General features: G+C 41.3%; 2 protein-coding genes across 3 annotated transcripts in view; one reads left to right on the forward strand and one right to left on the reverse strand.

Moving 5' to 3' along the window:
* Positions 1–5,958: 5,958 nt before the first annotated feature.
* Positions 5,959–13,418, reverse strand: gpib (glucose-6-phosphate isomerase b). The gene is made up of 18 exons (XM_056398704.1): positions 13,241–13,418; positions 12,853–12,943; positions 12,519–12,587; positions 12,116–12,235; positions 11,885–11,968; positions 11,578–11,724; positions 11,373–11,444; positions 11,231–11,275; positions 11,083–11,136; positions 10,365–10,425; positions 9,704–9,747; positions 9,453–9,605; positions 9,085–9,214; positions 8,818–8,894; positions 7,730–7,858; positions 7,322–7,397; positions 6,932–6,998; positions 5,959–6,391 (listed from the first exon to the last, which is right to left on the reverse strand). Exons 1-18 carry the CDS (start codon positions 13,357–13,359, stop codon positions 6,268–6,270), a joined length of 1,662 nt encoding a protein of 553 aa, XP_056254679.1. The 5' UTR covers positions 13,360–13,418; the 3' UTR covers positions 5,959–6,267.
* Positions 13,419–15,466: 2,048 nt separating this feature from the next.
* LOC130183230 (granule associated Rac and RHOG effector protein 1-like) overlaps positions 15,467–22,811 on the forward strand; it is a 34,902-nt gene continuing 27,557 nt past the window's right edge. Inside the window, exon 1 of one of the 2 annotated variants that reach the window (XM_056398593.1) lies at positions 15,467–15,524. The gene's annotated coding sequence lies outside the window, so the exon portion shown is untranslated. Of the gene's footprint in view, positions 15,525–20,622; positions 21,255–22,811 lie in introns of those variants that run through there. The other variant, XM_056398520.1, reaches the window with a different exon arrangement.

The raw sequence follows: 22,811 nt of genomic DNA on the forward strand, positions 1-22,811 counted from the left end.
TTGGGCTGTTGAGTTGAATGAGGAGACTGCACCCCTGTGGTGCTGTATTGTACAACATTTGGGCTAATTGGAGCATAAAGTAGGTTGATTACAGGAAACTTCCTCCTAATGTCAAATATAAAAGTGTGAATCTGCCTCTAAACCCACAAACTGGATAAACCCATCCACACAAGAGCTTCCAAAAGGTCACACGCGCACACACACACACACACACACACACACACACACACACACACACACTTATTTAGAGTTGATAGAGAATCTCAACCAGTTTGTTTCATATGCTTTAAGTGTGTTTCACTTTCTCTCTGTATCTGTACTATGAATAACTGAGACATTCTTCATGGCATCTCTATCAGACACCGTTGGCCTTTATGTAACCAGGCAAGTTAATTAATATCGCACAATGTCTCATCTTCGCTGAGGTGTCGGTTCGTAAGGAAAACAAGTTAAAAAAAGCTTCACATTTGAAAAGAATAAATAACAGTGAGGAAAGAAATGATCTCAGCACAAGAAACAAAGGCAGGACGATACCCTCAGACCCACCTGGAGGATGGTCTGTAAAGGTGTGTGTTGTTTTCTGGACACTAAATTATTTTTAAACCCTGCCAACATTTCCAAGCTGGTATTGGATTTAAGGCAACAATGGCTAGTACAGGCTAATATATTTTTGAGACATTTTTGGTTTTTAAGTTGTGGTCATTTTGGAAATGATCAATGACTTTAAAGTGGACCAAAATAAGAAACTGAAAGGAGCTAAAACGCTCTGTGGAGCTGAGGGTAACTGCAGAGTTGGATGATTGTTCTCTGTGGTCATCATCACAAGTGACCTCTTTATACATTACACATAGTTATTTGAACCACTGATAATATAAGAAATATTGACTGCAGCAGCTTCAACACTTATTAATGATGCCTCTGTGTGACATTGGTTGTACAGATTTTAAATACAGGAACATGCCACAGGCAGTACACTGCAGTCATCTCTCTGATGATGCTGCAGGTGAGTGGGTGGGTGTCAGAAGCAGAAGTCCCAGTTTTGACTGCGTGCTTTTGCTAATTTACTGCTGCCTGGCTCAGTCCCAAAGAGGGTTAGAAATCGAGACATCCGGTCCTTTCAGTTATAGGGAATACTTGGTTGACAGACAAGCTCGTGGATGCCAGAGGAAAAGGGGAAATGAGGACTTTCACAGTGGCACCTGTACTGAGGAGAAGATTTGACAAAGTCAAAACATGCACACCCCCTTTCATGATTTTAGTCTCAAATTTCAATTACAGTAAGTGCAGCTGTATTTATAAGGCACCGATCCACAGACAGTTAGAGATGTAGATACATTTTGCGGAGGCGTACATAAAAGCGCTGTCTGCCCACTGACTGAGCTCTCCTGTGAGCTGAACAGTGGTGTTCAGTGTGAGGAACTCTCTGGTGTTGGTTGACAGCTCCATGAGTTGGGGCACAAAGCGCCCTTTATGTGTATGAGGGTTCCACCCTGTGACTCAGGGAGCTGTGTGTGTGTGTGTGTGTGTGTGTGTGTGTGTGTGTGTGTGTGTGTGTGTGTGAGTGTGTGTGTGTGTGTGTGTGTGTGTGTGCGCAGAGGTAGTGGAGCCCCCGGGGATCCGCTTTGAGGTGAGCTCTGTTACAACAGACAAAAGAACACCATCCCTCTGGAGCACACAGGTCCCTCCACTGCCAGGAAATGAGTGAAAATATGCTCGCCACAGGATTACCTCATACACTCTCAATCTTTGGTTACTGACACTTTGTCCCCTTCCTGCAACAAAAAAAAAAATCTGCCTCTGGTTTGTCTAAATCTCATCTATACACATCATTTTCTCTCTATATAAGAAACAGGCGACGAGTCTTCTTAATTGGTGAAACCTCTTATATTTGAGGTTTCAAACACCTATAAGTTTTTTGTTTTTTTACAGGATGTAAAGCTGTTATGTTTACCTGTCAAGCTTCAGCAGCAGTAGCAGAGATTATTAGTGCACCACCTGAAGAGAGTCAAGTTTCACCTCCTGAGAGTGTAAAGGAAAAGACATCACAGCACTGGAAACTAGTTATGAGTCACTTCACAAAACATTACCAGTGTGGTGTCTAGCCACTGGAGATAGTTAAGGTTTAAAGTGCCAAAGTGATGAGTTACTCACCTGTGAAACTGCTTTCTCAGTACAGTGGAGGAAACTCAAATTTCATTTTTTCTTACCAGGAACAACATCCTGGTTCCTCTGGATGTTGAGAGGTTGCCAACAGTTTCCCCTGGGACAGTTTCTTCTGAAGAAAACAATTTGGTTGCTATGTTATTATATTTTTAGGGCATTGTTATGTCTTTTATTACACTGATAGATTTATTACTGATAGTGGAGATAGGACTGGAAATGAGGGGAACCAGGGATGTTTGTGGTTCATGTTCAGTGCCATAAAAGAGAACAGCACCGATTCAGTGGCATCATCAGACTCACGATGGACAGTTAAGAGATACTGTCCTTTTTATTCCACTCATTCTTCTGTAATGCCTGACTCCACAGCCCCAGATTTGTTTTAATTTTCATTCCATAGTTTTCAGTCCCATCCAACTGACTCATGTGACATCACTTGAGGCAGTTTATCAAATTTTGTGTAGCTCCCTCTGAAGCCAAAAAACGCTTTATACAATTTTTTTTTATTTTTCACATCTGTAGTGCAACACACCTGTAAACACTCTTTGAGAGCACGCCCAGAAACAAAACTCATTTTACCTTCATTGTGTTGGGGGTGACGGCAGACGTCTCAGTGGCAGTTATAAGAAGTCTAAATGTCCAGATGTCTCCGCCTCCTCTGCTTTGCATTTCTTGTGAGCCTCACAACTTTACAGAAGTGCAATATTGAATCACCACAGTACGCCTTCAACATAAAACATTTCTTAAGAACTCCCCTTCATGAATTGTAGCAGTGTGTGGTTCGCTTGCAGCTGTAGGTTTACCCTGCTGCAAGTGCGGTTCACTACACCAATCATCAACCTTTCTGACAAAAAAAATGAAGAGGCGAGTGAGTCATTTGTTCAGGAGATGAAATTAAGTATTCTACTGCTCATTGCTAAAAAAAAACAAAAAAACCCCCAAAACTATTTTAATGCTGAACTGAGTCATTTCCATAAAACAGCTTTGAACAACTGTGAAGGTTAAAAAAATGTGTGTGTTCTTTGTCCACTGCCGGTGACACACACACACACACACACACACACACACACACAAAACCATTTCTGCTCGGCACCAAATACATCGTCACAATCAGAAACAGCCTTGATCTGAACAATGTGAGATAGCAACTGTCACTGTCACCGTGAACATTGCGATATATTGTATCAGCAGCAGACCAACACAGGCTGAAATCAGCGTGGGGGTGTTTTGTTTGTTTTTGTTTTTGTTATTTTATCGCTAGCATTGCGGTTCTAAATAAGAGTCAGATGTCGGTCAGTATATCTGCTCTTCTGTGGGATCAGGAGAAGCAGTGAAGACAAAAAAAATCTTACAGTGGGTGCTCAGTATTCAGAAACCCACACAGAACTGACCTAGCGCTATCCCAGGAGGACAAACAAGCCCACAGTCTGGTACTTTGGTAAAGATGAACCGCTAAAAGAAACCTCTGACCGTCCTGTGACGTGAGGGCCATGTCAGAAAAATGAGTCAGATTATGAAGCGTCCAAAAGCTTTTGGAAAGTTGTTTCTGAGACAGGCAAGGGCCTTCATATTCTCTTCACCAGATGGTCAGATGAATGCACATGAACATGGGAGCTACAATGTAAGATCTAAGTTCCTGTATTTTAATGGACCAGGAGTTTCATATGGATCCAAACAACCATGTGTTTGAGAATGGATGCAGCTAATGGGGATCTGTAGAAACTTAAGGTCGACATGGAGCCTGAGCAGCAAGGGGTCAGCTGGAGCCCCCTGCAGCCTCATGGGAGTGCTACTAGCTTCCTATGCTGCAATGTGACGAGCTCTGCCCACGTACTCAAGTTAATCTTTATATAACTCCAGCAGTCGTGGGAAAAATGAAGCTGGGCTTGACTTAGTGGCTTTTTTTTTTTTCAACAGCCAGCAGGGTTTCTGTGTCACTGCTGTCAATGGCAGGCTCAGACTACAGACTGGGAACTTGAGAGCGCCCATCTACTGGGTTTTATATTGTGAAAATGTGTTGTGAGTGTGTTGCATGTCATGTGTTTGCGGAGCTAATGTTTAGCCCAAGAGAATAAGTTCCCTGAAGGATCCTGGGAGGGGAGGATGGTTGAATTCATGCACATTAAAAGCATTCCAGTGAAGTTCAAGCGAGAATTAAAACTGACTGCAGACCTGCAGGCTGCTCTTCTCCTCAGAGGCCGAGTTCCGAGCTTGTTTACATGCAAAGGATGCTGACCCTCAAACTGCTTCCAGCACTGTGGCTCATGATGAATGCAAATGTGTGGAGAACATGCTGAGGAGGAAAACATGCTCCTCAGGAGATGTTTTTTAAAAAAAAATAAAACAATGAGGTGTATTTCGTCAGTCCGGAGGAATCCAAAACCCTGCTCCAACCCTTCGTCTGACACTGCCATGAACTTGGGACAGCACAGTCTGAAAGTGGCAGGGGGGGTGACGTCGTCATGGCGACAACCGCGCTGGGGCAGGTTGGGACCCTGATCGAGCCAGGGGGGCAGTTCTTTAACAGGGCGGAGGGGCAAAAAAAAAAAAAAAAAAAAAAAGTGACTGACAGGCCCAACCAATAAAGCATGAAGTGGAATGTGAGGGTATGCAATGCCATTGTTCAACAAACATCTCAGGAACGCACACAGAGGCTTTTTCATGCTGCTATTTGATTCTGCTCTCCACTGAACCAGGCTGGGTCCTAATCACTTATTTCCTCATGCTGACTTTCTACTTGTTTATTTCAACCTCATGTGTCTGGTTTAGATAGTGGAGCAGAGTCTTGACTCAGAAGTTGGTTCTAGTTAATATCATAGGTGTAGGCGTGAATCTGTGACTCAGCTGACAGTCGTCTAGAACTGAGCTTCATTCAGAAATCTAATCAAATTTGCAAAAATGCAGCAAGTTCACAGGAATTATATTATGAAAAATCTATGGAGCAAAATCTTTAATTTATTTATTTATTATTAATATTTGGGAAGGTTTTACTAATAACTCCTAACATCCTAAAAATGACATTGAAGAGGGTTTCTATCCTCAGTCAAACTCACTTTCTTCTGTATCTTGTTTCCAAGCTAGAGATAAAAAAGAACAAGTTAAATTTGAAGTAAAGTATTGTTGCCTGGCAACAGCACTGAAAACCCAGCAGTGTCTGGGGTCTAGGATTTTTTTTTTTTCAACTTTCTGTTTGTTCTTATACACACTCTGAAATTGTACCCAGCAGTGAGTATGAGGAGAGTAAAAGATGGTGAATATATTTTAGGACGGCCTTGTTTAGTGCATCGTTGCTAATGGCATCAGATGGTGTATTCTGCAATCTGTTGTTTCTCATACCATCACTGTTTATGAGTTTATGTTCATAGGAGAAATTCACAGGCTAAGTTTGGCACACAGCACTGAAACATTAAGCAAATGAAGTTTAATGATGTTTAACTATAGTGCCAGTGAGCAATGGCGTGTAGTCCAGATGCTGTTCAGTCCAGATGTTTGTTTTTCTCTCTAAATGGATGTTGTGGAGTCTAGGGATTTGTGTGGAGGAACAGCGTAGATGGACTGACCTTTGACCCTTTGTTCCACTGAATAAATGGCAGATTACTGGGTGGCCGATATGCACCCAACAAATAAATCTGGCACTCTGATGCCATCTAGTGATGTGTTACCTAAACTTTAAATTAATGCTTTTGCAGCTTTTAAGACACACATTTGTATATAGCAGGACAATGAGCTGCTGCAGTGTTTGTGTACATGTATGTGACTGTTTTTCACATTAGACACAGTGTGGTCCTTTCACTGGGGAACTGTGTTAAAGTATTTATTCCACAAGCTACATTTCAGTGGAGAGATGTATATCTCTCAGCCTTACATGACACTCTAATACAAAAAGCTTTTTCCCTCACGGTGATAAACTACTGTAACAAACATAGAAAAGACGCCACTGTAGACAGTCAAAATATTCATGATGAGAGTACAAACATACAGGGTGCTTCAGCTCAGTTGCGTGGGAGTGACCAGCTGCCTCTGCGAGTCTCCTGCTCATGCAGCTCATGAGCTGATGAGATGGATAATGATGTGGAGTAAAAGTGGAAGTTGTTGGGGTGACTCGGCTCAGGCAAAGTTCTTCTTGAGGAAGTTGATGAGTCCGTTGGTGGAGGAGTCGTGGGAGTGGACCTCTGCGGTGTCCTTGAGCTCAGGCTCAATCTTCTTTGCCAGTTGTTTGCCCAGTTCGACTCTGATAATGCAGAGAGGAAGGAGAGGCAGGCACAAGCAGAAGAGAGAGCATGGGTTCAGTGTTGTGGATGCTCGAAGAATGTATGAAAGAGTTTCAACAAAAACAGACATTTTCAACCAGTTTTTCAACCACTTTGTTGGTCATAGGTAACATTTCTTTATCTCAAAAGGCTCATTTTAGAGATGACTTCCAAGCTGAGGTGCAGGATTGTACCAAAGTAGAATAAAAAAATAGTGGTCATATAATTCTTCAGCAATCGTCATGTATCCTGAAACAGTAATGCTCCTTTTCACCAACTCCTTGACACAAAGTCACACAGATTATCCCCTCAGCATCCAGTTTCCCCTTTTATTTCCCCATAAGCAGCTTTAAACCATCACATTCCAAATTTTCTGACGGTATCGCACACATATTCTTCATCACTTCCAGCTCTTCATTGAAGCTTTGTGATGTGTACACTGAGTGAAATATTCAAATGTCTTTTTATGGCTGCACCATTCTGCTCAACAGAATCAGAAGATGTAGTAAAAACTGACTCACCCCCACTGGTCAAAACTGTTGATCTCCCACATTACACCCTGGATGAAGATCTTGTGCTCATACATCGCTATGACACAAGACAGAACAATCATTATTACAGTAAAAATATTACTACACAAAGGCTAAAGTGGATGTTTGTTTTGTATGAGATAACACAATGGAGCTGCACACCACATACATTACGTATTCTCTTATCTATTGTCCAAGGCACAAACATTTTTAGTATGCAACAGTGTGCAGCATCCGGACTGAACCTGGGCTGTTTAGGGAAATTCCCAACGAGGGATCATTACTGTCACTACTTTTACAACCACTAACAATAACAATAATCTATAGCCTTAATCTCAATATCAGCAGCTTTGAGTCATGAAGAACATTGTTTGTTCTCACCTATAAGTGCTCCAAGTGTGTATGGTGTCAGTTTTTTGAAGATGATTGAGTTGGTTGGTCTGTTTCCTTGGAATACCTGTGTTAAACAAGGAGAGATATATCATTTACAGTTCTCTTTGTGTATGCCATCATGACAGATGCTTTTACTACAGTTGGGATTGCTGTGTTTATTCATGGTCACTGGAGGGCACCACTTCCTATCCTTGCTTTCTCCAGCCTTCACAGTTAGTGTGGTCTGCTGGCTGCACTTCCTCATGCCAAGCATGATTTGTTCTAGTAACATGAGAGGACTACCTCCCCTCAAGTTCATGTTTAAGTTTGTTATCATTATTATGAAAGCTGCAAAGCACAATTTGTTCACTCTCTATAAGTGAGTCATGGAAGTTATTTTCTCTTGATTCGACTTACTTTGTGAGGCAGGATTTTGTCCAGAGTTTCCCCACTCAGGCCGCTGGCCTCCAGCTCCTTCCTGGCCTCCTCTGTGGTCTTACCCTTCATCAGAGCTTCTGTCTGAGCCAGGAAGTTAGCCAGCAGGATCTACAGCCACATCAAACACACAGCTTCAGATACAATACACTGCACTGTATGTTTTACAGATGTCATTCTTGCACAGCACTAGTCTCTATGTTGTACTGTCACATTACAGTGTCTTGACATATTGCCTTCCAGCTTCCATTGGCTATTATGTGCGTTTTTTAAATTATTTAAAAGGTGAGAGCACTAAGGAAGTCAGATCGGACCTCCTAGAGCACATAGAGACTCAGTGTCTTTCACTCCAGCTGGCTCTTGTGGTGGAAGAACCTGTGACCTTTATGTATGATTCCAAATACACACGTACTGACTGCACACCACTGCAGAAGTAGCTCAGATCATTCTCAATTTTGGGCTCAAAGTTCATTTGAGGTCACAGGACATTTTTAGATAAATTAGGACATGTAAATTTTATTTTTTAAATTCATAATAAAGTGTTTCCATCATCTAGGGTTTTTCCAATATCTAATTAGACAAGGAAAGGAAAATCATTATTCGCATAATGGAAACCTTCTCCTGCAGGTGTTTATCTAATACAAGTCAGACATTTCAGTAGGTATACCTTTTAAAAGAAGATAAGAGAAGAAGATAAGAGACATAATTATACATGCATTTATATACCTTAGACCAGTGGTTCTCAAACTTTTTCACATCAACCACAGACCCCCATTTGATAAGATCTTGTCCCAGGGTTCTACGTCTGAAAAGATTTTTACTTTTAGATGTTTAATTAGATAAAGTGTTTGAAACCCATGACCAAAATAGTCATGCATTTTGTCATTGTGTTACTTGTGATGGAACTATAGTTAAAATGAAGGATTCCCCTTTTTCCTGGCAACACCCCAGGAATCCCCTCAAGGACCCTTGGGTCCCTAGACCCCACTTTGAGAACCACTGCACAAGACTATATGACTGTCTGTACCCAAACTGCTTTAGATAGACATCTCTGATAACACCAGTGATACCTTGTGGTGCAGGTTGTCTCTGATGGGATGCTGGGTCTGAGCTGGGATCAGGAAGTCAGAAGGCACCATGCGAGTTCCTGAGTCGAACACAGTTAGACTGCATTAATTACACATTTAAGTAACCCGCAGACTCATAGCATGAGGCTAACCACTAGTAAAGACAGGATAAGGATACTAGAATAGTTGGTTGGTAAAATCAAGACTATCTGACCGACTGAATCACCTATATGATTCTGATATTGATCAATTGATCTTTGGTGATGATACCTTGGTGGATGAGCTGGTAGAATGCATGCTGTCCATTGGTTCCTGGCTCTCCCCAGACTATCGGTCCGGTGTGGTAGTTGACACGTGCTCCATGGTTAGTGATGTACTTTCCATTGGACTCCATGTCACCCTAGTTAACAAACAGATCCATCATCTTATCAAATCTGTGATGACATGAAAACAAGTCATTCCCTCCTTTGCCAGTGTGAACGATGTTGCCTAACAAACTAGAACAACCTAATTCAGAATCATCTCATAAATCACATCATTAAATAGTACTTCTGTCTTACTACTACCATTACTACTACTGTCTTTTCTTGGAGGCTCTCACATAGACCTGTGATGCCTGTGGCAGTGTCAGGGCAGACCTGTTGGAAGTAGGCAGTGAAGCGGTGCATGTACTGGTCGTAGGGCAGCATGGCGTGGGTCTCAGCGTGGAAGAAGTTGATGTACCAGATGCCCAGCAGAGCCAGCAGGACGGGAGCGTTCTTATCCAGAGGAGCGGTGCGGAAGTGGTTGTCCTGCAGGGGAGGGAAGGATGCTAATTTACTTTCATGTATTCTGTGTAATGTTTTCTCTACATCAGAGTAGTGGGGAAGTGAAGCTGAAGTTTACTTACCATCCAGTGAGCTCCTGAAAGAAGCTTCTCATAGTTGTCATAGCCTGATGATCAGAAGAGATGAGACAGAAAAGTTAACTGATTGTGTACTGATTATCACTTAAATTGATTGGAATAATACTTCTGATTTTAGTGTGTCTCTCCACTAATACAAGCAAGAGAAATTCCTGTATATTTACCAATACCATTATGTGTAGTTTTTAATTCATGCTAGCAGCATGATGGTTAGTCCACAACTTAAGTCCAGACTGAGACAACTATTGGATGAGTTGCCACAAAACTTTGCACAGACATTTATGTTCCCCAGATGATGGATTGTAATTCTAATTCTAACTTCCCCTGACTTTTCATCCAGCACCATCATTAGCGTGATAGCATGCTAACATGCTAAGATCGTGGACATGGTAAACATTATATCTGCCAAACATCAGCATTTTGTCATTGTCATTGTCATTGTGAGCAAGTTAGCGTGCTGATATTAGCATTTAGCACCTCACACAGCCACTGGTATGTTTGTAGACTCTTGTTAAGTCATTATAGCATCTTTGATATGAGAAGTATGATGAATGCATTGCTGTCTTTTCTCATAAAATGACTGACAAAGTCAGTGTTTTGCATTGTTGTAAAAACATCATAAAATGTATGTCTTCACTGAACATACCAATGTGCAGGGCAATGGCCATTCCAATTGCAGACCACAGGGAGAAACGACCACCAACCCACTAAAAGAGAAAATAAACAAAATACTGAAAATATATCCATGCCTCATACAAAGTTTTTAATGAAAGAGAAACATGATCTAAAGGTGATAGGAACTGCAGCAGTAACATTAAGGTACTTAACTGTAAGCAACAATTTTTTTGTGTTACTATTTGAAGAAAAATACCTCTATCATTAATAAGCAGTCAAATGATCAAACACAGTTGACTCAGCACTTCATTTAGTTTTTTATCTTTTGCATAAGTCCTGTCTTGTTCAAGTTTTTTTTCTTTTTCAGGGACAGTAAATACTGTAAACTCTGTACATCTAATGAGTTAAAACACCAGCAGCCATTTTCTCTATGACATAAAGACCGTATAGTAGCTATTAAATACCCTTTAAATACCAACAATGTAACTAAATGCAGCTCCCTGACCTTTGATGCAACCCAGCCTTTACAGTAACCTCTGCAAGAGAGAAGGTCGCTACCAATAATAACTAAGTCTGAAGAGACAGGCTTCTGATTTCCCAGCAGCTGCTGGCCAGACTGTCCCTCCCACCTACTTCACAGGTCAAAAGTCTAGTTTATTTATAGCTGCTGCCTACGGCCCCATCACAGTCTAGGTATGATGACAAGACCTGCTGCACACGGTCTGCTTCAAGGCTTAAAGAGCACTCACATCCCAGAACTCAAACATGTTCTCCGTGTCGATGCCGAAATCCTTCACTTTGGGCTAAGGGAGAGGGACAGAGAAAAGCAGGGAAGTCAGGATCACATGTCTGGACTCAGATGGAAGGTTTATCCTCTGATAGTGTGCTGTGACTTACTCCATTTGTTGACAGGGCCACAAAATGCTTGGCAACAGCGGCTTTCTGTTGAAACACACAGAAAATACGTTTAGAGAACATGAAAAATAGAAATGAATTCCACTATTTACTTTTCTGCTTTTTGAGGCCACTGCATACTCACATCTTTGGCATGTTCAATAAACCATGCTTTGGCCGACTCAGCGTTGGTGATGGTCTCTTGGGTGGTGAATGTCTGTAAAAACACATTCAGGTAAACACAATACATAGATAACCAATGACTAATATCAATAGGACTGAACTGAGACAGAGATTTATGTGTAAAACAGGAAAATGTCTCAATTTTTTGCTTTGCGTAAACCCGCTACCTTGGATGCGATGATGAAGAGGGTCGTCTCAGCATTGAGGTGTGCCAGGGTTTTGGCGATGTGCGTTCCATCAATATTGGACACAAACCACACATGCGGTCCACCCTTTGAGTAAGGCTTCAGGGCCTCAGTCACCATCAGGGGGCCCTGCAATTCAAGTTCAAAGTTCAAGTTCTGGTAAGACTGTGACCCTAACCCTGAAAGCAGCAGTAAAAGCTGTGTAATAGTCATGTGATGGCTCGATATGGTGTTGGAATACGTAGCCTGCTGTACGCGAAAAATACATCTTTCTATGAATTGCACTCACGAGGTCAGATCCACCGATGCCGACATTAACAACATCCGTGATGGCCTTTCCTGTGTAGCCCTTCCACTCGCCGCTGCGAACTCTCTGCAACAGATAAACACGATCATCATCACTGTTAATGTAACTGTGAACTGGACTGCATCTACACATTTCAAACTGCCATCACCATGATTGCTAAATTCACACTGTGAGATGTGGAACCTGCAGTGCAACAAAGTTGAGTAGACTCACGTGACAGAAGCCCTTCATCTTCTCCAGAACCTTGTTGACTTCTGGCATCACATCCTTGCCATCAACCATGATGGGGGTGTTGGAGCGGTTCCTCAGAGCCACATGGAGCACAGCGCGGCCCTTCAAGTGCACATAACAACACACACAGAGACAGTTACACTCAGGACTATGGCATTGATCCTTTACTCTTGGCAGCTTATTCTGTCATTATTCAGCTGTTGCATTCACTGTATTCAATGCACATCTATAAACAAACAAAAAACAAGCTCATGTGTAGTTTTTATGCCCTGTGGTGTAAATGCAGTGTTGGTAGTGTTTTTCTTTTATCCCACCAGGATAAATGTAGAGAGGTAAACACTTCCATTAGTAAAATTACAGCAGACATGTGGCCATTTATGAGCACCTCAGTGAAGTTGATCTTGTCTCCTTTGAACATCTTCTCTCTGGCAGCTTCAATGCCTCTTGACTTGGCCTGGAGAAGACAATAAATATTAGTTCTTCACAGCCTCAGATAAATACCCAAAACGTATGCATGTGTGTTATGCATATACATATGTCAAGAAATGCAACTGTCATCCAAATTGCCGATCCATCCTTCAAACTAATAGATTTTATGTACACAGAAACAAATTAGACTTGAAATGTAGTCACGAGTCAGACAAATGGGACTTCCCGATCAAAGCAAGCTACAGTGGCATTTGAAAAACCATGAATCATTAAGTTAAACATGAATTTACCAGATCCACCAGCATCTTCATTACATCCTCTGTGATGAGATTCTTGGAGAAATCCAGCAGAATGTCTCCATCCCCGGTTTTCAGTGTGAGACTGTACAAACACAAAAGTAAGTATTGGTGATGGGAACTGAAGATTTCCTGGCTGAATATCAATACAATCATCAAACAGACAGTGTCAGTCTGTGGTAGAGTGGTGGTTTGACATCTAGTTTTGACCATTGTGTAAGAAGATGTATGGTTTGAATGCATCAGAGCATTTTCATGTGAACTTGTCTGCCAATAGACTAATGCTAATAATACATTTACATACATGATATCTACATCCTGTTTAGTGGTGCTGTGCATACGGAATTTTTATACAATCAAAATATTTTAATGGGATGCATACCTGAGCTTGTTGAATCTCTCCTTGTCAGCCTCAAACATGTGTCTCATGTTGAGGTTCAGGGCATGGGCTGTGTACCAGTCCTGCAGCTTTTGGAAGTTGGGGTCCTGTGTGAGTCCCATGTTGTCTAGAGGGTGCTTGCTGTGCTCCGCTGTGCTCAACTAGCCTGGCTGAGTGGGACTGAGCAGGTCAGAGCGAGAGCTTTTTGAAGGGCATCCAGTCCAGATCCACAGTCGCCCCTCCTACAAGAGACACACTATACTCAGGGCTTGTGCTTGTCACACACCTCCACACTGTCCTACAGGGTTACCCTGCAGGGTTACAGTGCATTTAACAGTGCATGTAACACCTGCAGGAGTACAGCAATACACACTTGTATGTAGTTCAATACACTGCTCAAATCAGCAGACAGTATTGACAGTGTCCTGGACTGCAGGTCATTTGCACTAATTGTAAATCCCTCTGAAATACGGTGGCTGCACATTTACATCTCAGATAACAGTGTATCAGAGTTGAAAATTTTGTATTATATGTATGAAATGATATGATTTAAGGCAGATCTTAATTAACAAGGTAAGATACTATAAGTAGTTTTCCATTCAAATAACCTATGTGATTTTAACAGTAACAGCGAATCCTCATTCTACTGTTCAGTTGTAGCCTAATAAAAATGCCATTCAAAACTTTGATCCATTTCTCTGTCTCTCATTTACCCACTGAGTCTCATCTATTAACCTTTTGTCTTTTGCTGAGAACATAAGTTTCATCCTATTCTTGAAAAAGAGTAGCAGCATATTTATACAATACATTTTTTGTACCAGTTATTATCAGTTCATTAACGTTTTGTCACAATGATCTGGTCAAACAGATAAAAAGGACGAGGAACTATTTGTATTATATATTTACATTATTTAGACAATTGAACTCCAGACAAGAATCTGGACAGTGAAGACAGAAAATGCATAGAGTGAGACATACTGTATATTTCATGCACATCCAATTTTATGAAAAGTGTGGACTGATCAAATCAAGTTACCTAAGATCCAGGTCAATTGTAACTTTCTCTGGCTGTCTTTCATAATTAAACACAAAAGTTGAAGCCCTTTCAAAAACATTACAGATCAGTGTCACTCAACCATTACTATGACTAAAAGGAAGTGTAATCTGTTTCTTTTAAAAGCTTTGTGTAGACCATAGCTAGTAAACTTTTTCAATATTAAAGGACAAAGGCAGTGATGCTGCTGTTCATCTATTTGTGTACCTCAACGCCCCCAAGTGGCCATTTTATAAAGTGTGGAGTACAGGATGTAATATTCTTTATCACACAATAGAGGGCGAGAAAACCTAAGCCTGTAGCTTGGACAAGTTAACTCCCTTTAGGCATACTCAGAGTGGGAAATCTGAAGGTTTGAATAGAGATGGAAATCACAAAGAGATTATATGAATGAAAGAATTAAAAATTATATAAATATGACTAATGTGGGCAGCTAATATATTTACAGTGAGTGCAATGGTAGAATTTATTTATAGTTCCACATCACCTGCAGGACAAGCAAACTCATATTGTCTGATGATTTGAACAGCATATTGCAATGTACATAATATGAACATCCAATGACTCATAGGACTGATTAGTTACCCATTTTATTTTCCTCTCAGAGTGTTTGTATTTTTTGTCAGTTTTGCTCCTCTGTGATATAAAATAGCCTACCTTCATGACACTAAACACTTTAATTAAAACATAAATAAATAAATTCTTATGTAGTTATTTATCTTTCATTTGCTATCATGTTAGGTGAATGGCTCAAATATGAAAACTAGTAGCCTATTTGTTATAAGGATTAAAAGATGATCGTACCTGTGTGTTGTAATAGTTTTGTTTGAGCACTCTTATTCCATATGGATACGAAATGTTTCTGCTTTAAAGTACACAGATAATTCACAGTAAGATTCCACCTGAATTTTGCCCCATTAAACCTAAAACAATTCACGATGTTAAAAAATCACTGGTTGTCCTTTATTGTATGTAGGCCTATTAAATTATGAATTATTTATTGTTTAGACAAAATAGAAATATAGAGTCGTTTTTTAAGACCAGATTTAAAACCCCAGTGAGCACACTGATTATAGACTAGGTTTTACTAAAAACACTCTTTCTACAAGATGTGTGTTCGTAAGAGTTTTACTGTGAAAGGTTTACCGGAAGTCTTTGACTTAATTGATGTAGTCTTGACGGTGGTCACACAGACAGGGGATTCGCTGTCAAGAGGGTGGATGCCTAAAGCTGGTGAGCGATGCGATGATTACCTTAACGTGTACTAACGAATTTCTTGTGTTTTACTGAAGCTCTTCGGTTTCCTCCTGGTTACGGTGGTACTGACTGTTGTTGGTCTGTATTGATGAACCACTGGGCCGCTTATAGTAGCTTGTGCTCTCTGCCAGCGCTTACAATCGTGTCGCAGAGAGCTAGCTCGGTAGCTAACGTTAGCTCTCTCGGCTATGTAGCTAGCCAGCTTAGAACCGATGAAACGCTGATGCGTCCATTATCGGACGTACCTAACGCTGACATGGTTATTGCCATTTTCCCTTCATAATTGAGACTCCAGACCACAATAAACAATTGGAAAAATATTTTCAGAGAGGGTTGCAAATGCATGTGACATTTTTGTTTAACTATACGCTCATATTTTGGTATATAGACCCAATTTGATGCCCGGTGATGAAGCGCATCCGTCTAGGCTAGCGAAGAGGGTTCAATTGGCGGTATCGGTTATTTCTGTTTCCACTGTCACTGGCTTGTATCTGTGAGCGACGCTTCAGATTTGATCTTGATAACGGACAGCCGCGGTGGCGTAAGACAGAGGAATACGTTAATGAGCTGTAGCGTTAGTAGCGACCTGGGCTGGCTGCATGTCCGATAACGGACCTGGGCGTTCTTGGTTTTAAGCTATGCGCTGCAGTCAGTAATCGCTACCGCACAAAAAATGGAGTGTAGGTTAACGTTAGACAAACAGACGATAAAGACGTGGTTCACAGCTCATGTGGCAGTGTAACTCGTGGCTGTGGTTAGACTGACAGTATTGGTAGGCTTCAGGGAAAGTGCAATAGCTTGCTAGCTAACAAGCGAGTGTCTGGTTCTGTGTGGTCGGTGGGCGAGTGTCAAAGTCGGGACACCGGGTACCTACCGTCTGTGTGCGCGGTGGCGTTTTCGTGTTTCTCGCTTTTAGCGCTTTGGCGTTTGGCGTATTGATGCCCTGACGCCGCGGAAGCCTTTCCGGCGACACTGCATTTAGGGCATTAAAAGGCCGTATTAATAGCTGCGACATAATGTTCCCATGACTTGGGCCATGTCATCCCAGAGAGTTTCGATGAAACCGGCGAACTGCGCTTGCGGGGATTTTGTTACACCTTCCTGCTAAATAGTGATCGGATTTTAAAATAATCCCTTTAGCGAGTACAAAACTATCCCAATAGTTAATTTTCTGGCTCGTTGAAGTTGCAATATAAAGTAGCTAACAACGTTTCGCTGTTGCATTCATAGCCACGAGAGTAGCCGTGCTGTCTTTGATAACGTATAGCCAGCAGATGAGGTGTTGTAATATTACCACCCCATGTGTGCCACACAGAAAAATAGTGCAGGTATGATAACTGAATGCTTGGCTCATGCACCAGATTATCTAGGAACTGTTTTCTTTCATCCATTTTTATAGATTGGTTGTGAGGAACCGCACACTGCGAACACAACAGCAGTAAGTTACAAACACCACAGTGATGTGGGTAACGTGGCTTTATATAGTCACTACAGTACAGAAAAGAGAAATCTGGAATTGCATTAATAAATAACGTTGTCCTACTTCTCTCGAGGGGTGTAGTCTAGCCAGGGATCTGTCTTTTGACATCACATGGAATGCGTTTCCTGTTTTGGTCGCCGGCGTGTAGAAATTAGATGCAGAAGCGACCTTTTAGTTGTCCATAGAATTTGATCATTAAGAACAAGGAGATTGATCAGGGTCACTTTCAGAGATTGAGGCTGCCTGTGCACTGGAAAAAATATCTAGGGCTGCAACGTTTGTCATAAACAGCTGATCTGCTTACAGGTGGAATCTGAAAAACAGCTTCCATTGTCATTATATCATCCATATTTCAAGAAAAGAGAGAAAAATGCTTGTTATACACAGAATAGGGAAATCAGATGTTGCTAGTGGCCTAATTGACCTTAATAGTTAAGTTAATTGGACTATGATGGATGAGATGGATTCATTTTTGTTGCCTTTTAATGCAAAGTGTTGTTAAGTGTTGAGAAATATGACAGACAAAGACCTTTTTAAACTTGCAATGATATAGAAAGTTGTTTCTGATGTCAGTTTTAAGATAGTTTGTATGTTCATGATGTTGAATGGTGGGCCAGTACAGTGTTGTCTGATATTCAAATCAGAATACAGTGGGATTTCAGACATATAAATAGGCATTCATGTTAAGGTCATTGGCTTCCTGTTGTTGAGTTTTGCAGCTTTCATTGAAACACCCCTTAACCTATGTGTTAACATCTGCCACAGCTGTGTCACTATGGAAATACGTGCAGTGCTCGGCAAAATTCCTGCCTCTGTTTAAACTCATTCTCTTCACTAGCTTATTCACCCCTGTGCCTGAATGGTCATCACAGTTGTTGGACTAATTATAGGGCTCCAGTTGTTTTTCTTTCTTTCTTTTTGTCTTCAGTGTTTGTCAACACATGATAGGACCAGGAGCGACACTTTTCCTTAGTCTAACATTGAATCCGGATGCATGTGTGAGGAAGTTGACCTACAGTCACAAGATTACTGTTTGCGCTTGCCTCGGGTGGATTACAGGCTTGTTCTGTACTGGCACTGTCTCCACAGACCTGAGCGATATTTCCTTCAACAAAGGAGCTTTCTAGTGTTTATCTTGCTGCACAGTTTTAGATTATTCAGATGAGTGTTACACAGTAGTCACTCCTGGGGGAAGGGATGAGCTAACCCAGACCATGGTATTATTAGTACCTGGGAATTCTAACATTTTGTATATTGATTTTTACTTTCTACTCTTAAACTGGGCCAGGCAGATAAATTGAGTTTTTTTTTTTTTTTGTTCTTTTTGAAACTGTGGGTCTGTGACTATTAGCCGTCTTAACTCTGAACTTTTGACAAAACCACCTTCCTCAAGATTATGTCATAGGAACAACAGGTGTTACAGGAAGGAATCTAAATGTTACCTTAAGTCTACAGCTCACACAACCACTTCCCTACAGGGATAGTCTTAGTTACCGTTGTCTGGGTTATTATTACATTAGTGTTCTTGCTTTTGTGCACTTTACAGCCACATACACTTCATGACAGGGCTCAAAAAAGCTTGGTAATAACTGAATAAACTAACTTCAATCAAGTGGTCTGTTTGTAAGCAAATTTGTCTCATTGGCATTAAACAGGAGTCAGTGTGCATGTTATCATATCATAAACACTTGATACTTTAATGTAACTGACCTAGAGGCTGTAAAGTCTATGTTGTGTAGCTGTTTTTCAATGTACTTAATATTGATGGTGATACCCCACAAAAGGTATAGGCTGATATAATCCAGTAAATGTATCAGCAATAGCTATTGATCAAAATGGGAAGAGGACAGGACGAAGCATATTGAATGATTTCAGCACGGGGGGATACACACACACACACACACACACACACACACACACATACATATATATATATGTGTGTGTGTGTGTGTGTGTGTGCATAAATAAGAACCAGAAACTGTCTGTTAAAAATAATATATTGCTCTCGATATATTTAAGCTATGCTGTCCACCAGAGGAGGATGGTGTTAGATAATAGAAGTGTTTGGTGGCCCATACCTCAGAGAGATGCAGCGTTGTGTGTTTTGAGTTTGTATTGTGTGACAGGATTTTCATTTGGATGCACAAAGCTAACACCACTATTTGCACTGGTGTGTGGCAGGAGGTGGGGGTCTGCGCTTTCTCTAACAGGAGATGTTTCAGCTCTACATCTAGTCCACTGCTCTTTCGTCTGCTGCTTGGTTAGTAGAGCTTATTTTGTACACCTCAATTAAATGTTGGATGTTTTCTAGGCAGAAGTGAATAAGATGCCAGTCCTCATCCAGGGGGAAGCAGCTAGTGGGTTTACACCTAAGGGGGAGAGGGCTTGTGGCATGGGAAATCTCACCCCTGTCTCCTGGGAAACCAGTTTAGTCTTCATTTGTGGTCAGCTATTTGCCCCTCAGTCAAATGTTCCCAGTGAGATGCTTGACTGCGTGTGCACTAGAGATGATCAAATAAAACAAGAATCGAGGCTAACGTGAAACTCTTGTGTAATGTGATACTTATCTTTATTAATCCTTGCAAGAAATATTTTTCTTGTGCTTTTCCACGAGCGGGTCAGAAGTCAGGGTCAGCCACCAAAGAGCGAATAGTGGAGCTAATAGAGATTTGATATGTTGTTCAAGGGCACTTCAGCAGTGGCTTGTATCAGGGTCCATTCTTTAAAAGTATGGTTCCTTTATCCACCACCCTGCTACGTCCTGGTGGTCAGTGTATTTTACACTTACGCTCTTAAAGCCGTCACTGTTAAAGGGGACTTTTCTTTCTTTTCTGTGCAGAAGGTTGTTGGTTTCTGTGACTCACACTTGAATTACACAAAAATAGTTCTGCTGATTGTGTGACCAAGCCTGAATTTCTGACTTTTATGGCACCTCCATATCCTGCCCCATTGTGCCTAAAGTGGAAGAATAAATTCTTACTTTTTGTCCTGGCTAAAAATACAGCACCCTGGTGGCTGGCATGCAGCACAACCTGCGACCTCAGTATATAGCCTGCTCAATATAGGCTAAGTGAAGCATTTTCATCCCCACAGGTTGCCACCAACCTTTCATGAATGGAACTGACGTCACAGCCTTTCATCACTGCTCTCACTTGTTGAAACACACTGGTTGGGCACACTAAACACTCTCACTGTTGTTCACTGCTATTCTGGAGAGGAAATCGGAGCTAATTCTGTTTGCTTACAGCTGAATACTGGAAGACATGTATGCTTTGTGCAAAGGCTCTGATCAGATTAAATCAGATGGGACTCATTTTATTAATTTGTGTGTCCATTTAGGAATTCATTGTCATCTTGATTCTTGAATTAATTAGTAAATTCAAATATTTTTCTTTCTTAGGGTGTTGGAATTTGTTATTTGATTAAGGCAAAGGCACATGTTGAAATGTGTTTGCATATGCGAGGCAGACCTGTGGGGCCCTCAAGTATGTCCTTTGTTAGAGTGGCCTGTCTGCTATTTTTATTGGAGCCATAAGCTACTTACAGTGTCTATTATGACAGTACAGGTTAGCCTAATATGATCCAGCCTGTTGGCCAACTGTATCAGCCTCTCGACTGATAGGAGTATTAGGTTTTGTCCGAATTTATTCAACAGTGATTTGCTTCAGCAGCAAAAAAAAGTTTCACTACTGCTTTAGAAAGTGCAGAATCTGCCAAAAAAAAAAAAACAATCTTGCAGAATTAGCTACGATTTCACAGAAAAGTGTATATGATGACTTTATGATAACTGAGTATCAAAGTAAATGTATTTTTAGTTCCAAACCCTCAGAAGAAAAAATGGGACCAAAACGGGATTAGTTGTAGGAACAAAACCAAACATTACACTTAGACCACCAAAACCTGCAGCTGCCTACAAAATAATTCCAGGAGAAATACTGTATTGATGACAGAAAATCTATTCTTGAGGTTAATATTAAATCGCAGCCACGGTCTTTATTTTTTTCTCTCCCTCTCACGAAGTCATGCAGCTGCATGTGTGAGAGTTTTTTTCTGAGTGGTGGTATGAGGAGACCAGGGCCTGCCACAATACTCTCCTTGTGTTCTGTGGGCAAGAGGAGCCTGGCTCAGCTCCTGTCACACAGTTGCTCACGGCACTTGTCCTGTCATTTGGACTGACCTCCTCGACCTGTCTCCTGATGGATGGTCTTCACTGTAGCTGCTTCGTGGTATGTCTTCAGTGAAGCTTCTACCAAATTCGGAATCTTGCTTTCCAAAACTCAATTAGTAAAATATATATGATATATATACTTTGTTCAATGACATGATATTTTGAGGAGATGTTTTGCAGCGTTTGACTGGTTTTCCTGACCTGCTTTTTTGTGCTCGTTTGAACCCACATTAAGAGGGTTCTGGGGAAATGCATTCCTTTGCTTCATTGGCAACAGATGTAGGGGAGAAGATTTTTTTTCTTTGAGCTGAACCTTTTGGAGTGTCTAAAAACAGTGTGGTGTGGACCGTCGGGCAGCTGTTTTGCCCATGGAGGCTGAAATAGACTTCATGAGAGAGCTAATGTCGGGCCTGTGGCTGGAGCGTCAGAGGGCCTGTGTTTGCCTCACAGTGGCAGATGGATAAGGAGCTGTCAGCATGGGTAACAGCTGCCCCATCCACAGCTATTAAGCTACCTAGCTGTGATGTGACAGCCACACAAATATGGCGGCTGATACGAAAGTAACTGCTATTGGCATCAAGATTGGCAGTATCCTTAAGGTTACAGAAATGGGCCTGTGACCGGAGGGCTGGCTGGTTGGCTTGGGATAGTGAATAAAATAAAAGGCAATTGGTTCCCAGCAACTGGTGTGGAGGTGTCTTAGAGCTATGGTACTAGTTTGCTTGAGTGCAGATGCTCAGTAGCCAGTTAACGGTGCAGATGTAGTGGGCCTGATTCCAGGTGTAAATATGTATCACAGTAGGAATGCAAAGTAGTTTGTTGATGAGAAGGTATATGTATTTTACTTTGGTTCCCAGGAAAAAAAAGGATAATTAGATTTAATGTTGATGTTATTCAAAAACAAAATGATATCACATTGTGAAATGTCACCAGCTTTTTACTAGAAGGCTACTACTACTTAAAAAAAAAAAAAAAAAAAAAACCTCCTAGTTGTCTGGTGATAGCTGCAGTTGTTGGCCCTGAGGTTTGCACAGACACATAAATCACACTTGGTATTGTGTGAGTGTTACTACATACACATACCCAGTGGCACACCTGGCTTGACATTTTTGTTGCTGGCGACAGGGAGCTTGCTCCAGGAAACCTAAACCCCCTTCCTGTTGAAGCTGAGTAGCTGACTTGTAACGGTGAGTGGGGAAGTAGAGCTAACATTAGCCCTAAGCTGCCCCTGCTGGAGGAAGGACATTAAAGTGGGCTGGCACATCTCCAGTGTATCCGGAGGCACTCTCCTATCACATGTGTTTGTTTGGGTGCAATCTCTAATACAGTGTGCCCTGCAACAGGAGGCTGGCAGCCAGTAGAGCTACCCCGAGAAGCCGACAGGCCTCATTAATATTGATACCATGTCTGTTTCTCTTGGGATAACCTCTGCTTATGGAGTTTTATAGCCAGGAAGGAAATGTAGACCACTAACACTCTCTAATAACGTTACATAGATGAATTATATCTGCCTGAAACAACTATGTAACAAAGAAAGTAGCCCACAATTTTCTCTAAAAAAAAATCTGGCTTTGTTGTTCAGGCTGAATGGACTATGACTCACTGCATTTAATCA

Source organism: Seriola aureovittata, chromosome 1, assembly GCF_021018895.1.
Source record: "Seriola aureovittata isolate HTS-2021-v1 ecotype China chromosome 1, ASM2101889v1, whole genome shotgun sequence".
NCBI lineage: Eukaryota > Metazoa > Chordata > Actinopteri > Carangiformes > Carangidae > Seriola > Seriola aureovittata.